At 42.4% G+C, this 18,525-nt stretch overlaps 1 protein-coding gene across 2 annotated transcripts in view; it reads left to right on the top strand.

Moving 5' to 3' along the window:
- The first annotated feature begins 1,834 nt into the window (after positions 1-1,834).
- The window catches only part of LOC109885481 (kinesin-like protein KIF3C), a 41,669-nt gene continuing 24,978 nt past the window's right edge, over positions 1,835-18,525 (top strand). The window contains exon 1 of one of the 2 annotated variants that reach the window (XM_031836702.1): positions 1,835-4,378. In XM_031836702.1, coding sequence (XP_031692562.1) covers positions 2,975-4,378 — 1,404 coding nt within the window. In that variant the 5' untranslated portion in view covers positions 1,835-2,974. The remainder of the gene's footprint in view (positions 4,379-18,525) is intronic. The other variant, XM_031836703.1, reaches the window with a different exon arrangement.

Here is an 18,525-nt window from a genome sequence, read left to right on the forward strand (position 1 = left end):
GGATAAGACACAGCCAGCCACATCACAGATGCCTTGCTCCCGGATAAGACACAGCCAGCCACATCACAGACGCCTTGCTCCCGGATAAGACACAGCCAGCCATATAGCAGATGCCTTGCTCCCAGATAAGACACAGCCAGCCACATAGCAGACGCCTCGCTCCCGGATAAAAAAATAAATTTAATTGTGATGTCGATGCTGGCCCTCTCCGCTCACAAGGACTGTATGCTCTCGTTGTCTGTGGCCAATGTCAGTAATTCATGTAAGCGTGTTAACCCTTGCTAGGCTGCCAGCCCAGTCAGCATCCCAAACCGCATCCTCACTTACAATCTGACAACGCTCTGAATTTACGAACTCCCAGAGCGCACTCTGAGCAAACTCTGGCACTCCGGATTGAAATTACAAACAGCAAGATGTCTAGATAGTAATTTGCTATGCTAACCATCTAGCAAGAGGTTGCATAGCGACAGCATCAACTTCCGGTAGACAGGGCTAGCGCTAGTACTAATACTTAATTAAATGAACTAATAGTATATAGAATGTAGTATACAGTATGTTGTATTGGTATTCAAACACAGCTATTGTCTAATTTACCTCTCTAAACATGTGGATTATTTATCTTAAGGCTGCTTTCCTACTTGTATATTTAAACATATACATATCACTTAATTGGAATATATCTACACATTTTTTTTTTTATCTTGTGGTTTTGATGTGAATTACAGAGGGGGGTTAGTTACCCCCTAGTACCCTACTGTCCATACCGTCTGTACACAATTATCTATAGTGACTTCGGAAAAGTATTCAGACCCTTTGACTTTTTCCCCATTTTGTTACGTTACAGCCTTAAACTAAAGTGGATTAAATAAAACAATTGTCAGTAATCTACACACAAAACCCCATTACGATAAAGTGAAAACAGGTTTTTAGAAATGTTTGCAAATGTATTAAAAGCAAGAAATACCTTATTTACATTAGTATTCAAACCCTTTGCTATGAGACTCGAAATTGAGAGGCACATGACATTGAGTTTGCCAAAAGGCACCTAAATTCTCTCAGACCATGAGAAACAAGATTCTCTGGTCTGATGAAACCAAGATTGAACTTTATGGCCTAAATGCCAAGTGGAGGAAACCTGGCACCATCCCTACGGTGAAGCATGGTGGTGGCAGCATCATGCAGTGGAGTTTTTTGGCGGCAGGCACTAGGAGACTAGTCGGGATCAAGGCAAAGATGAATGGAGCAAAGTACAGAGATCCCTGATGAAACCCTGCTCCAAACTGCTCAGGACCTCAGACTGGGGCGAAGGTTCACCTTCCAACAGGACAATGACCCTAAGCACACAGCCAAGACAATGCAGGAGTGGCTTCGGGACAAGTCTCTGAATGTTATTGTGTGGCCCAGCCAGAGCCCGGAATTGAACCCGATCAAACATCTATGGAGAGCTGTGCAGCAACGCTCCCCATCCAACCTGACAGAGCATGAGAGGATCTGCAGAGAAGAATGGGAGAAACTCCCCAAATACAGGTGTGCCAAGCTTGTAGCGTCATACCCAAGAAGACTGGAGGCTGTAATCACTGGTGCTTCAACAAAGTAAAGGGTCTAAATACTTATTTAAATGTTGAATGTCAGTTTATTTTTAATAAATTAGCTAACATTTATAAAAAACTGTTTTTTGCTTTGTCATTATGGGGTATTGTGTGTAGATTGATGAGGGAAAACAACTATTTAATCAATTTTAGAATAAGGCTGTAACGTAACAAAATGTGTAAAAAGTCAAGGGTTCTGAAATTGCTCCTTCTGATATTTCTTAATTTATTTCTTTACATTGTTTGTTTGAATTATGTGTTTATTGTTTTATATTACTAGGTATTATTACCGAACTGTTAGATCTAGAAACATAAGCATTTCACTGCACCTGCGTTCAATTAACTTGATTTGACTTAATAATAGTGTAAAACTCCATTTCCCATGGTCCCGTCATTGCGTTCTGCAGTGGGTGTGGCTGAAGGAGGTAATGATATGTGTGTGTGTGTGTATCTCCTCTCTGTTCATCCTGAAACTCGCTCTCAGTACTTTAATGGAGCCGCAGCATCTCCTCTGCAGCACGAGAGCATTAGGGTATATCTCCGGGCACCGAGGCAGGATGAAAAACCGTTGGTAAATCTTTTGATTGACCAGGACTTGTGAAGGCAGAGCTGGCTTTATTATCGAATGAACCCGTTAACGGACAGATAGACAAACGGACATAATGCACCGGGACCTCAACGGAACCGTCGTGATCACTGAGCACACCGTGTAGTGTGTTTAATACCGCTAGTTAACGCGGATTAAATCATATTGTTGACGGTGAGAAACACACGGATGGATTGGTTAAAGAATGTGAATATAATATCTACAAAATGATTGCATAATAATCTATAGGAGATGGCCAGGTGGGGATTCTGAAAGAGAGATTGTAGATGAAAATAGATAGAGACAGAATGATATTCGACAGACCAATACATGCACTAATATTTTAACTGTGGGACCAAAAACCTATTATGATTATTATTATTATTGATAAATAGGCTAATTTAATGTTATTTGTAAACAAGCTAATTTGTCATTAGCATGGCAGGACTAGAGGCCTGGTGTTCAGTGTGACGCTGTTATCATCCAGTCAGATAGGACTCATGTATTACTCTGTTACCTGCTCTATATTTTACTGTTTGACTACTCAAAGACCTAGTAAAGTCATTACTAATGACCTGATAATAACATGGTAGGCCTATGAATTTGTTTCTTTAGCACCATTGTGTTAAATTCAGTACTAGGCCACCAAGTGATATACCAAGCTACAATTTTCCAGTTGGATCATTACCTGGTAAATACTAGCAAGAACAGTGTCCAGTAAGGAGAAAGAGATCAACTGATAATAACAAATGTTAATTTCTATAAATCTCTAATAATAGTTACCTGATAGCCACTTCAGATGTCTAAGGTAAAGAGTAGTGAGACTGTGAAGGTTGTGGTTCGCTGTCGCCCGTTAAACCGGAAAGAGGCAGCTGGTGTTACCGGGACACCAGGAGGAAGGGGCGGGATCGTAGAGATGGATGTACATCGGGGTCAGGTGGTCTTACGGAACCCTCGCGCTCTGCCCGGCGAGCCGCGGAAGACGTTTACGTTCGACTCTGTGTATGACGCATCGTCTAGACAACGTGACCTGTACGATGAGACGGTACGCCCGCTGATCCACTCAGTCCTGGACGGGTTTAATGGAACCATCTTTGCCTATGGCCAAACGGGCACCGGAAAGACCTACACCATGCAGGGAGCGTGGCTAGAGCCAGAGAGGCGGGGCGTCATCCCCAACGCCTTCGAACACGTCTTCAGCCAGATCTCCCGCTCCGCCGTCGACCGCCAGTACCTGGTCAGAGCCTCTTACCTGGAGATCTACCGAGAGGAGATCAGGGATCTACTGGATCCTAACGTGCACACCCAGCCCCCCCACACCCTGGAGCTGAGAGAGAGCCCGGAGAGCGGGGTGTATGTGCGTGACTTGTCATCGTGTGTGTGTAAGAGCGTGAAGGAGATAGAGGAGCTGATGAACTTAGGGAACCAGGTGCGCTCGGTGGGAGCGACAGACATGAACGAACACTCTTCCCGTTCCCACACCCTGTTCCTCATCACGGTGGAGTGTTCCCAGACGGGGCCGGATGGACGGCAGCACATCAGGGTGGGCCGGCTCAACCTGGTTGACCTGGCGGGCAGCGAGCGGCAGGCAAAGACGGGCGTCCACGGAGAACGCCTGAAGGAAGCCGCTAAGATCAACCTGTCTCTGTCAGCGCTAGGCAACGTGATCTCAGCCCTGGCAGACGGGCGTAGCGGCCATGTTCCCTATCGGGACTCTAAACTGACCCGGTTATTACAGGACTCTCTGGGAGGGAACGCCAAGACGGTGATGGTGGCTACACTAGGCCCCGCCCCCCAACACTACGAGGAGACCCTCACCACTCTCCGCTACGCTAACAGAGCTAAGAACATCAAGAACCAGCCAAGAGTTAACGAAGACCCTAAAGACGCCCTGCTCAGAGAGTTCCAGAAGGAGATTGCACGGCTCCGCGCACAGCTCAGCCACAGGGAAGGGAGGGGCAAACACAGGGAGGAGGAAGGGGAGGAGGGCTGGGACGGAGAAGGGGATGAGGAGGGAGAAGAGGAGGTGGAGAAGGAGAGGAAGCTGCAGAAGGAGAGGCTGGAGGAGGAGAATAAGGCCATCAGAGAAGATGGATCACTATTGGCTGTGGAGAAGCAGAGGCTTCTGGGAGAGAAGGAGATAATGATGGGAGATCTGAGGAAGGAGCGGGACACCACCAAGCAGTTGACTGCCAAGTACAAGGTACATACACACACACATATAAGGGGGAGACCTTTGGAGGAAATATATCTCTCCCTCCTCCCCTCTCCTGCCCTGCTCGTCTCCCCCCTACTCTCTCCCCTTCCTCTCTCCCCCTCCTCCCCTCATCCTCTACCCCCCCCTCCTTCTTCCCCCCCTTCTCCCCCTCCTACCCCCAACCCTGCTCATCTCATCTCCTCTCCTGCCCTGCTCGTCTCCCCCCTCCTCTCTCCCCCTCCTCCCCTCATCCTATACCCCCCCTCCTTCTTCTCCCCCCCACCCTTCCTGCTGTTTCCTGTGGGGGATGATGCTTCCTTCCTGCCAGCTGGATTTCAGCCTATCATATCGCAGAACCGAAACATTACCCCCTTCCCTCAGCCCCAACCAACCCTTTAGTATGTGATTGTCTATTTCATTTTTGTTTATTATTTCCCTTGCTTTGTAAATGTAAACATATTTTTGCCAATAAAGCTCTTTGAGTTGAATTGAGAGAGAGAGAGAGAGAGAGAGGAGAGAGAAGGAGAGGGGATGTGAGAGTAATAGACTCATCTCTCAGCATGCTCTACTGCAATCATGCTCTACACAATCAGCTGTGTGTGTTGAGTTGCAAAGAAAAAGCCATATCTCAGACTGGCCAATAAATAAATTAAAATAAAAGATTAAGATGGGCAAAAGAACACAGACACTGGACAGAGGAACTCTGCCGAGAAGGCCAGCACCCTGGAGTCGCCTCTTCGCTGTTGATGTTGAGACTGGTGTTTTGTGGGTACTATTTAATGAAGCTGCCAGTTGAGGACTTGTGAGGTGTCTGTTTCTCAAACTAGACACTAATGTACTTGTCCTCTTGCTCAGTTGTGCACCGGGGCATCCCATTACTCTTTCTATTCTGGTTAGGGCCAGTTTGCCCTGTTCTGTGAAGGGAGTGGTACACAGCGTTGTACGAAATCTTCAGTTTCTTGGCAATTTCTCGCATTTCTTTCTTAGAACAAGGATAGATTGATGTGTTTCAGAAAAGTTATTTGTTGCTGGCCATTTTGAGCCTGTAATCGAACCCACAAACGCTGATGCTCCAGATACTCAACTAGTATAAAGAAGGCCAGTTTAATTGCTTTTTTAAAAGTTTTCAGCTGTGCTAACATAATTGTAAAAGGGTTTTCTAATGATCAATTAGACTTTTAAAATGATACACTTTGATTAGCTAACACAACGTGCCATTGGAACACAGGAGTGATGGTTGCTGATAATGGGCCTCTGTACGCCTATGTAGATATTCCATTAAAATTCAGCCGTTTCCAGCTACACTAGTTATTTACAACATTAACAATGTCTACACTGTATTTCTGATCAATTTGATGTTATTTTAATCAACAAAAACAAAGACATTTCTAAGTGACCCCAAACTTTTGAATGATAGAGTACATAAAAGCCCTTTAACCAAATTCAGTTTGGACATTTGTAACAGTTAGCAGGATAAAGTCCTGAGAACGAAGAGAGTACCCACCACATTTCTGAACGATAAAAATAGCCAAATAAAATGGTAGTAAGCCCAAAATGGTTTTGTAAATAAAAGTATACCAGTGACTGAGCCTACGAGTGACTAGAGAAGGCCAGCCAACCCTGGTATATAAAGTGCAGTGGTGTGTAAGGGTTTTGCAGTTTAAAATACATTTCAATGCTCCATGGTAAAGGATGTCAATTGATCTCAAACACTGATCGTAAGCATTTATATTGAAAATATCCCCATTGTCTTGTCACGTGTGCTCCCTCTCCGGCCTCTAGGTCACCAGGCTGCTCGTTAGGGCGCACACATGTCACCAGCGTTACGCGCATAATGACACTCACATGGACTCCATCACCTCCTTGATTACCTGCCCATTATGTGTCTCTCCCTTTGGTTTCTTCCTTAGTCATCATTGTTGCTGTTTCATGTCAGTGCGCTGTTTGTGTATCTTGTTTTGTTAATTCATTAAATGTATTCACTCCCTTAACTTGCTTTCCGACTCTCAGCGTGTTATAGTCTCGTATAGGTAGAAATGTAGCTGATACTCCTTCTGGCTTCAATAGAAAAGCAGGCCTTATTCCTAAAATATAATCACAACTTCAGCTTCAATTCTTTTGTAAATTGTTGAAAATGCAATTTTAAAGAGGCCATCATCATCATTTAAAATTCCAAAATATTTATGAGGTTACAGTCTCAATCTCCTTGCCCTGACAGGTAGTAATAGGTGAAAGGTTCAGAGGTCTATTTCTTGCTTTAGAAAACACCATTAGTTTAGTTTTGTCAGTATTGAGGATAAGCTTCAATTGACACAAGGTATGTTGAACAGTATAAAAAGCAGTTTGCAAGTTCTGGAAAGCTTTTGTGAGAGATGAGGCACAACAATAAATAACAGTATTATCAGCATAAAAGTGAAGTTATGCATTTTGCACATTTTTGTCTAAATTATTTATATAAATAGTGAATAAGAGGGGACCCAGTACAGAGCCTTGGGGCACACCATTACAGACAGACAATTTAACAGACATGAGCCCATCAAATTGAGTGCACTGACTCCTATCAGACAGATAGTTAGCAAACCATGCAACTGCATGCTCTGAAAGACCTACACTCGACAATCTCTGCCTCAGTACAGCATGATCAACTGTATCAAACGCCTTAGAGAAATCAATAAAAGTGAGACAGTGCTGTTTTTTGTGAAGGGCTTCAGTGATATCATTTAAAACCTTCATGGCTGCTGTAATTGTGCTATGCTTCTTCCTGAAGCCCGATTAGTACATTGATAAAATAGAGTTAGTATATAAAAACTATTTTAGCTGTTCACTAACAAGGGTTTCAAGTATTTTCGCCAGTGGTGACAGCTTTGAGATTGGCCTATAAATACTCAAGAGAGTTGGCTCTCTGCCCTTTAAAAGTGGTAGGACAAATGCTGATTTCCAGATCTTTGGAATTTCATTACATTCCAGTGTTAGATTGAACAGATATGTAAGTGGTTCGTTCAGCTATGAAATCAGCTGCCAGATTTATTAAAAAGCAGGGATCCAGAAGATCAGGAGCTGCAAGCTGTCTCTGATCTTAGGATTTCAGGGATTTATGTCCCTCCAGCACTGAGAATGGCAATGAAAAACTGGCTATAGCAGGCTGTAACAGACTATGCCAGGCTATACAGACTGTAACAGACTATGACAGGCTATAACAGGCTGTAACAGACTATGCCAGGCTATAACAGACTGTAACAGGCTGTAACAGACTATACCAGGTTATACAGACTGTAACAGTCTATAACAGGCTGTAACAGACTATGCCAGGTTATACAGACTGTAACAGGCTATAACAGGCTGTAACAGACTGTAACAGTCTATAACAGACTGTAACAGTCTATACATGCTATAACAGACTGTAACAGTCTATAACATGCTATAACAGGCTGTAACAGGCTATAACAGACTGTAACAGTCTATAACATGCTATAACAGGCTGTAACAGGCTATAACAGACTAACAGTCTATAACAGTCTATAACAGGCTGTAACAGTCTATAACAGTCTATAACAGGCTGTAACAGTCTATAACAGTCTATAACAGGCTGTAACAGGCTATAACAGGCTATAACATGCTGTAACAGACTATACCAGGCTATAACAGACTGTAACAGTCTATAACAGGCTATAACAGGCTGTAACAGGCTATAACAGACTGTAACAGTCTATAACAGGCTATAACAGACTGTAACAGTTTATAACAGGCTGTAACAGTCTATAACATGCTGTAACAGTCTATAACAGGCTGTAACAGACTATGCCAGGCTATAACAGACTGTACCAGGCTGTAACAGGCTGTAACAGGCTGTAACAGACTATAACAGGCTGTAACAAGCTGTAACAGACTATAACAGGCTGTAACAGGCTGTAACAGACTATAACAGTCTGTAACAGGCTGTAACAGGCTGTAACAGGTTGTAACAGACTAACAGGCTATAACAGGCTGTAACAGGCTGTAACAGACTGTAACAGGCTGTAACAGGCTGTAACATACTATAACAGACTATAACAGGCTGTAACCGGCTGTAACAGGCTGTAACCGGCTGTAACAGGCTGTAACAGACTATAACAGGCTGTAACAGGCTGTAACAGGCTGTAACAGACTAACAGGCTGTAACAGACTAACAGGCTATAACAGACTATAACAGGTAACATTAGTACATGCTGTAACAGGCTGTAACAGACTATTTTATTTTACCTTTATTTAACCAGGCAAGTCAGTTAAGAACAAATTCTTATTTTCAATGACGGCCTAGGAACAGTGGGTTAACTGCCTGTTCAGGGGCAGAACGACAGATTTGTACCTTGTCAGCTCGGGGGTTTGAACTTGCAACCTTCCGGTTACTAGTCCAACGCTCTAACCACTAGGCTACCCTGCCGCCCCAGTAAAGGCGGCAGGGTAGCCCGCGGGAACCCTATAACAGGATATAACAGGTTATAACAGGTTATAACAGACTATAACAGGATATAACAGAATATAACAGGCTATAACAGGATATAACAGACTGATATAACATGATATAACAGACAATAACTGGTTATAACAGGATATAACAGGCTATAACAGACTATAACTGGTTATAACAGGATATAACAGGCTCACGGCTGTAGCGTGCAGAGGTTGTCAGGCAGGGTACAGTGTGTGTGTGTGTGTTTGTGTGTGTGTGTTATTTTGTGAAGAGATGAATGGGCTCTTTACTGATGCTAACGCACTGTGACAGAACACAAAGGACTGCAAATTGCGCAGTCACACACACAGACACACCAAGGCCAGTACAAAACAAATAACCTTTCATTTACGATCTGCTGTATGTTATACAGTATCTCTCCTCTCGTCATTAGTATATTATACAGTACCTCTCCTCATAAGTATATTATACAGTACCTCTCTTCATTAGTATATTATACAGTATCTCTCCTCTCTTCGTTAGTATATTATACAGTATCTCTCCTCTCGTCATTAGTATATTATACAGTACCTCTCCTCATAAGTATATTATACAGTACCTCTCCTCTCGTCATTAGTATATTATACAGTACCTCTTCATTAGTATATTATACAGTACCTCCTCTCTTCGTTAGTATATTATACAGTACCTCTCCTCTCTTCATTAGTATATTATACAGTACCTCTCCTCATTATTATATAATAGACTAACTCAGTAAATAGAATGTAGGGGTCAGTATATAAAATGTAGGGGTCAGTATGTAGAATGTAGGGGTCAGTATATAGAATGTAGGGGTCAGTATGTGGGATGTAGGGGTCAGTATGTAGAATGTAGGTGTCAGTATATAGAATGTAGTGGTCAGTATGTAGAATGTAGTGGCCAGTATGTAGTTTGTAGGGGTCATTATGTAAAATGTAGGGGTCAGTATGTAGTATGTAGGGGTCAGTATATAGGGTTCAGTATATAGTATGTAGGGGTCAGTATATAGAAATGAAGGGTCACTATATAGAATGTAGAGGTCAGTATGTAGAATGTAGGGGTCAGTATGTAGAATGTAGGGGTCATTATGTAGAATGTAGTGGTCAGTATGTAGTTTGTAGGGGTCATTATGTAAAATGTAGGGGTCAGTATGTAGTATGTAGGGGTCAGTATATAGGGTTCAGTATATAGTATGTAGGGGTCAGTATATAGAAATGAAGGGTCACTATATAGAATGTAGAGGTCAGTATGTAGAATGTAGGGGTCAGTATGTAGAATGTAGGGGTCAGTATGTAGAATGTAGAGGTCAGTATGTAGAATGTAGGGGTCAGTATGTAGAATGTAGGGGTCAGTATGTAGAATGTAGAATGTAGAGGTCAGTATGTAGAATGTAGGGGTCAGTATGTAGAATGTAGGGGTCAGTATGTAGAATGTAGGGGTCAGTATGTAGAATGTAGGGGTCATTATGTAGAATGTAGTGGTCAGTATGTAGTTTGTAGGGGTCATTATGTAAAATGTAGGGGTCAGTATGTAGTATGTAGGGGTCAGTATATAGGGTTCATTATGTAGTATGTATGGGTCAGTATGTAGTATGTAGGGGTCAGTATATAGGGTTCATTATGTAGTATGTATGGGTCATTATGTAGTATGTATGGGTCAGTATGTAGTATGTATGGGTCAGTATGTAGTATGTAGGGGTCAGTATATAGGGTTCATTATGTAGTATGTATGGGTCAGTATGTAGTATGTAGGGGTCAGTATATAGGGTTCATTATGTAGTATGTATGGGTCATTATGTAGTATGTATGGGTCAGTATGTAGTATGTATGGGTCAGTATGTAGTATGTAGGGGTCAGTATGTAGTATGTAGTGGTCAGTATATAGGGTTCATTATGTAGTATGTATGTGTCAGTATGTAGTATGTAGGGGTCAGTATATAGGGTTCATTATGTAGTATGTATGGGTCAGTATGTAGTATGTATGGGTCAGTATGTAGTATGTAGGGGTCAGTATATAGGGTTCATTATGTAGTATGTATGGGTCAGTATGTAGTATGTATGGGTCAGTATGTAGAATGTAGGGGTCAGTATATAGGGTTCATTATGTAGTATGTATGGGTCAGTATGTAGTATGTATGGGTCAGTATGTAGTATGTAGGGGTCAGTATATAGGGTTCATTATGTAGTATGTATGGGTCAGTATGTAGTATGTATGGGTCAGTATGTAGTATGTAGGGGTCAGTATATAGGGTTCATTATGTAGTATGTATGGGTCAGTATGTAGTATGTATGGGTCAGTATGTAGAATGTAGGGGTCAGTATATAGGGTTCATTATGTAGTATGTATGGGTCAGTATGTAGTATGTATGGGTCAGTATGTAGTATGTAGGGGTCAGTATATAGGGTTCATTATGTAGTATGTATGGGTCAGTATGTAGTATGTATGGGTCAGTATGTAGAATGTAGGGGTCAGTATATAGGGTTCATTATGTAGTATGTATGGGTCAGTATGTAGAATGTATGGGTCAGTATGTAGAATGTATTATTTCACCTTTATTTAACCAGGTAGGCTAGTTGGGAACACCTTTATTTAACCAGGTAGGCTAGTTGAGAACACCTTTATTTAACCAGGTAGGCCAGTTGAGAACACCTTTATTTAACCAGGTAGGCCAGTTGAGAACACCTTTATTTAACCAGGTAGGCCAGTTGAGAACACCTTTATTTAACCAGGTAGGCTAGTTGAGAACAAGTTCTCATTTGCAACTGCGACCTGGCCAAGATAAAGCATAGCAGTGTGAGCAGACAACACAGAGTTACACATGGAGTAAACAATTAACAAGTCAATAACACAGTAGAAAACAAAGGGGGAGTCTATATACAATGTGTGCAAAAGGCATGAGGAGGTAGGCAAATAATTAAAATTTTGCAGATTAACACTGGAGTGATGAATGATCAGATGGTCATGTACAGGTAGAGATATTGGTGTGCAAAAGAGCAGAAAAGTAAATAAATAAAAACAGTATGGGGATGAGGTAGGTGAAAAAGGGTGGGCTATTTACCAATAGACTATGTACAGCTGCAGCGATCGGTTAGCTGCTCAGATAGCTGATGTTTGAAGTTGGTGAGGGAGATAAAAGTCTCCAACTTCAGCGATTTTTGCAATTCGTTCCAGTCACAGGCAGCAGAGTACTGGAACGAAAGGCGGCCAAATGAGGTGTTGGCTTTAGGGATGATCAGTGAGATACACCTGCTGGAGCGCGTGCTACGGATGGGTGTTGCCATCGTGACCAGTGAGCTGAGATAAGGCGGAGCTTTACCTAGCATGGACTTGTAGATGACCTGGAGCCAGTGGGTCTGGCGACGAATATGTAGCGAGGGCCAGCCGACTAGAGCATACAAGTCACAGTGGTGGGTGGTATAAGGTGCTTTAGTGACAAAACGGATGGCACTGTGATAGACTGCATCCAGTTTGCTGAGCAGAGTGTTGGAAGCCATTTTGTAGATTACATCGCCGAAGTCGAGGATCGGTAGGATAGTCAGTTTTACTAGGGTAAGCTTGGCGGCGTGAGTGAAGGAGGCTTTGTTGCGGAATAGAAAGCCGACTCTTGATTTGATTTTCGATTGGAGATGTTTGATATGAGTCTGGAAGGAGAGTTTGCAGTCTAGCCAGACACCTAGGTACTTATAGACGTCCACAAAGTCTAGGTCGGAACCATCCAGGGTGGTGATGCTAGTCGGGCATGCGGGTGCAGGCAGCGACCGGTTGAAAAGCATGCATTTGGTTTTACTAGCGTTTAAGAGCAGTTGGAGGCCACGGAAGGAGTGTTGTATGGCATTGAAGCTTGTTTGGAGGTTAGATAGCACTATATAGAATGTAGGGGTCAGTATATAGAATGTAGGGGTCAGTATATAAAATGTAGGGGTCAGTATGTAGAATGTAGGGGTCAGTATATAGAATGTAGGGGTCAGTATGTGGAATGTAGGGGTCAGTATGTAGAATGTAGGTGTCAGTATATAGAATGTAGGAGTCAGTATGTAGAATGTAGTGGTCAGTATGTAGAATGTAGTGGTCAGTATGTGGAATGTAGTGGTCAGTGTGTAGAATGTAGGGGTCAGTATGTAGAATGTATGGGTCAGTATGTAGTTTGTAGGGGTCATTATGTAGTTTGTAGGGGTCATTATGTAAAATGTAGGGGTCAGTATGTAGTATGTAGGGGTCACTATATAGGGGTCACTATATAGAATGTAGAGGTCAGTATGTAGAATGTAGGGGTCAGTACGTATAATGTAGGGGTCAGTATGTAGGGGTCAGTATATAGAATGTAGGGGTCAGTTTGTAGAAAGTAGGGGTCAGTATGTAGAGGTCAGTATATAGAATGCAGGGGTCAGTATGTAGAAAGTAGGGGTCAGTATATTGGGGTCAGTATATAGATTGTAGGGGTCACTATATAGCATGTAGGGGTCAGTATATAAAATGTAGGGGTCAGTGTGTAGAATGTAGGGGTCAGTATATAGGGGTCAGTCTGTATTATGTAAGGGTCAGTATGTAGATTGTAGGGGTCACTATATAGAATGTAGGGGTCAGTATATAGAATGTAGGGGTCAGTATATAACATGTAGGGGTCAGTATGTAGAATGTAGGGGTCAGTATGTAGTATGTTGTATATAGGGGTCAGTATGTAGGGGTCAGTAAATAGAATGTAGGGGTCAGTATGTAGAATGTAGGTGTCAGTATATAGAATGTAGGAGTCAGTATGTAGAATGTAGTGGTCAGTATGTAGAATGTAGGGGTCAGTGTGTAGAATGTAGGGGTCAGTATGTAGAATGTATGGGTCAGTATGTAGAATGTAGGGGCCCATTTGTAGAATGTAGGGGTCAGTACGTAGTATGTAGGGGTCAGTGTGTAGAATGTAGGGGTCAGTATGTAGAATGTAGGGTTCAGTATGTTGGGGTCAGTATGTAGGTTGTATGTAGTATGTAGGGGTCAGTATATAGAATGTAGAGGTCAGTATGTAGAATGTAGGGGTCAGTACGTAGAATGTAGGGGTCAGTATGTAGGGGTCAGTATGTAGGGGTCAGTATGTAGGGGTCAGTATGTAGGGGTCAGTTTGTAGAAAGTAGGGGTCAGTATGTAGAATGTAGGGGTAAGTATGTAGAGGTCAGTATATAGAATGCAGGGGTCAGTATGTAGAAAGTAGGGGTCAGTATATAGGGGTCAGTCTGTATTATGTAGGGGTCAGTATATAGATTGTAGGGGTCACTATATAGCATGTAGGGGTCAGTATATAAAATGTAGGGGTCAGTATGTAGAATGTAGGGGTCAGTATATAGGGGTCAGTCTGTATTATGTAAGGGTCAGTATGTAGATTGTAGGGGTCACTATATAGAATGTAGGGGTCAGTATATAGAATGTAGGGGTCAGTATATAAAATGTAGGGGTCAGTATGTAGAATGTAGGGGTCAGTATGTAGTATGTTGTATATAGGGGTCAGTATGTAGGGGTCAGTAAATAGAATGTAGGGGTCAGTATGTAGAATGTAGGTGTCAGTATATAGAATGTAGGAGTCAGTATGTAGAATGTAGTGGTCAGTATGTAGAATGTAGCGGTCAGTGTGTAGAATGTAGGGGTCAGTATGTAGAATGTATGGGTCAGTATGTAGAAAGTAGGGGCCCATTTGTAGAATGTAGGGGTCAGTACATAGTATGTAGGGGTCAGTGTGTAGAATGTAGGGGTCAGTATGTAGAATGTAGGGTTCAGTATGTTGGGGTCAGTATGTAGAATGTAAGGGTTAGTATGTAGTATGTATGGGTCAGTATATAGAATGTAGGGGTCAGTATGTACAATGTAGGGGTCAGTATGTAGTATGTTGTATATAGGGGTCAGTATGTAGGGGTCAGTAAATAGAATGTAGGGGTCAGTATGTAGGGGTCAGAATGTAGGGTTCAGTATGTAGGGGTCAGTATGTAGAATTTAGGGGTCAGATTGTAGGGGTCAGAATGTAGGGTTCAGTATGTAGGGGTCAGTATGTAGGGGTCAGTATGTAGGGGTCAGAATGTAGGGGTCAGTCTGTAGAATGTAGGGGTCAGTATGTAGAATGTAGGGGTCAGTAGGGGTCAGTAAATAGAATGTAGGGGTCAGTGTGTAGGGGTAAGAATGTAGGGTTCAGTATGTAGGGGTCAGTATGTAGGGGTCAGTATGTAAGGGTCAGAATGTAGGGGTCAGTATGTAGAATGTAGGGCTCAGTATGTAGAATGTAGGGCTCAGTATGTAGGGGTCAGAATGTAGGGGTCAGTATGTAGAATTTAGGGGTCAGTATGTAGGGATCAGTATGTAGTGGTCAGTATGTATTGGTCAGTATATAGAATGTAGGGGTCAGTATGTAGAATGTATGGGTCAGTATGTAGTTTGTAGGGGTAATTATGTAGTTTGTAGGGGTCATTATGTAAAATGTAGGGGTCAGTATGTAGTATGTAGGGGTCAGTATATAGGGGTCACTATATAGAATGTAGAGGTCAGTATGTAGAATGTAGGGGTCAGTACGTAGAATGTAGGGGTCAGTATGTAGGGGTCAGTATATAGAATGTAGGGGTCAGTTTGTAGAAAGTAGGGGTCAGTATGTAGAATGTAGGGGTCAGTATGTAGAGGTCAGTATATAGAATGCAGGGGTCAGTATGTAGAAAGTAGGGGTCAGTATATAGGGGTCAGTATATAGATTGTAGGGGTCACTATATAGCATGTAGGGGTCAGTATATAAAATGTAGGGGTCAGTATGTAGAATGTAGGGGTCAGTATATAGGGGTCAGTCTGTATTATGTAAGGGTCAGTATGTAGATTGTAGGGGTCACTATATAGAATGTAGGGGTCAGTATATAGAATATAGGGGTCAGTATATAACATGTAGGGGTCAGTATGTAGAATGTAGGGGTCAGTATGTAGTATGTTGTATATAGGGGTCAGTATGTAGGGGTCAGTCTGTATTATGTAAGGGTCAGTATGTAGATTGTAGGGGTCACTATATAGAATGTAGGGGTCAGTATATAACATGTAGGGGTCAGTATGTAGAATGTAGGGGTCAGTATGTAGTATGTTGTATATAGGGGTCAGTATGTAGGGGTCAGTAAATAGAATGTAGGGGTCAGTATGTAGAATGTAGGTGTCAGTATATAGAATGTAGGAGTCAGTATGTAGAATGTAGTGGTCAGTATGTAGAATGTAGGGGTCAGTGTGTAGAATGTAGGGGTCAGTATGTAGAATGTGTGGGTCAGTATGTAGAATGTAGGGGCCCATTTGTAGAATGTAGGGGTCAGTACGTAGTATGTAGGGGTCAGTGTGTAGAATGTAGGGGTCAGTATGTAGAATGTAGGGTTCAGTATGTTGGGGTCAGTATGTAGAATGTAAGGGTTAGTATGTAGTATGTAGGGGTCAGTATATAGAATGTAGAGGTCAGTATGTAGAATGTAGGGGTCAGTACGTAGAATGTAGGGGTCAGTATGTAGGGGTCAGTATGTAGGGGTCAGTATGTAGGGGTCAGTATGTAGGGGTCAGTTTGTAGAAAGTAGGGGTCAGTATGTAGAATGTAGGGGTAAGTATGTAGAGGTCAGTATATAGAATGCAGGGGTCAGTATGTAGAAAGTAGGGGTCAGTACATAGGGGTCAGTCTGTATTATGTAGGGGTCAGTATATAGATTGTAGGGGTCACTATATAGCATGTAGGGGTCAGTATATAAAATGTAGGGGTCAGTATGTAGAATGTAGGGGTCAGTATATAGGGGTCAGTCTGTATTATGTAAGGGTCAGTATGTAGATTGTAGGGGTCACTATATAGAATGTAGGGGTCAGTATATAGAATGTAGGGGTCAGTATATAAAATGTAGGGGTCAGTATGTAGAATGTAGGGGTCAGTATGTAGTATGTTGTATATAGGGGTCAGTATGTAGGGGTCAGTAAATAGAATGTAGGGGTCAGTATGTAGAATGTAGGTGTCAGTATATAGAATGTAGGAGTCAGTATGTAGAATGTAGTGGTCAGTATGTAGAATGTAGCGGTCAGTGTGTAGAATGTAGGGGTCAGTATGTAGAATGTATGGGTCAGTATGTAGAAAGTAGGGGCCCATTTGTAGAATGTAGGGGTCAGTACGTAGTATGTAGGGGTCAGTGTGTAGAATGTAGGGGTCAGTATGTAGAATGTAGGGTTCAGTATGTTGGGGTCAGTATGTAGAATGTAAGGGTTAGTATGTAGTATGTATGGGTCAGTATATAGAATGTAGGGGTCAGTATGTACAATGTAGGGGTCAGTATGTAGTATGTTGTATATAGGGGTCAGTAAATAGAATGTAGGGGTCAGTATGTAGGGGTCAGAATGTAGGGTTCAGTATGTAGGGTTCAGTATGTAGAATTTAGGGGTCAGATTGTAGGGGTCAGAATGTAGGGTTCAGTATGTAGGGGTCAGTATGTAGGGGTCAGAATGTAGGGGTCAGTCTGTAGAATGTAGGGGTCAGTATGTAGAATGTAGGGGTCAGTAAATAGAATGTAGGGGTCAGTGTGTAGGGGTAAGAATGTAGGGTTCAGTATGTAGGGGTCAGAATGTAGGGTTCAGTATGTAGGGGTCAGTATGTAGGGGTCAGTATGTAAGGTTCAGAATGTAGGGGTCAGTATGTAGAATGTAGGGCTCAGTATGTAGAATGTAGGGCTCAGTATGTAGGGGTCAGAATGTAGGGGTCAGTATGTAGAATTTAGGGGTCAGTATGTAGGGATCAGTATGTAGTGGTCAGTATGTATTGGTCAGTATATAGAATGTAGGGGTCAGTATGTAGAATGTTGGGGTCAGTATGTAGTATGTAGGGGGTCAGTATGTAGAATGTAGGGGTCATTATCTAGAATGTAGGAGTCAGTATGTAGTATGTAGGGGTCATTATGTAGAATCTAGGGGTCATTATGTAGTATGTAGGGGTCAGTATGTATTATATAGGGGTCATTATGTAGTATGTAGGGGTCAGTATGTAGTATGTAAGGGTCAGTATATAGGGGTCAGTATGTAGGGTTCATTTTGTAGTATGTAGGGGTCAGTATGTAGTATGTAGGGGTCAGTATATAGGGGTCAGTATGTAGTATGTAGGGGTCATTATGTAGTATGTAGGGGTCAGTATGTAGTATGTAGGGGTCATTATGTAGAATGAAGTGGTCATAATGTAGTATGTAGGGGTCAGTGTATAGAATGTAGAGGTCAGTATGTAGAATGTTGGGGTCAGTATGTAGAATATATGGGTCAGTGTGTAGAATGTAGGGGTCAGTGTGTAGAATGTAGGGGTCAGTATGTAGAATTTATGGGTCAGTATGTAGAATGTAGGGGTCAGTATGTAGTATGTAGGGGTCCGTGTGTAGAATGTAGGGGTCAGTATGTAGAATGTAGGGTTCAGTATGTTGGAGTCAGTATGTAGAATGTAAGGGTTAGTATGTAGTATGTAGGGGTCAGTATATAGATTGTAGGGGTCAGTATGTAGTATGTTGTATATAGGGGTCAGTATGTAGGGGTCAGTAAATAGAATGTAGGGGTCAGTGTGTAGGGGTCAGAATGTAGGGTTCAGTATGTAGGGGTCAGTATGTAGAATTTAGGGGTCAGATTGTAGGGGTCAGAATGTAGGGTTCAGTATGTAGGGGTCAGTATGTAGGGGTCAGAATGTAGGGGT

This window comes from Oncorhynchus kisutch, linkage group LG12, assembly GCF_002021735.2.
Source record: "Oncorhynchus kisutch isolate 150728-3 linkage group LG12, Okis_V2, whole genome shotgun sequence".
Lineage (NCBI taxonomy): Eukaryota > Metazoa > Chordata > Actinopteri > Salmoniformes > Salmonidae > Oncorhynchus > Oncorhynchus kisutch.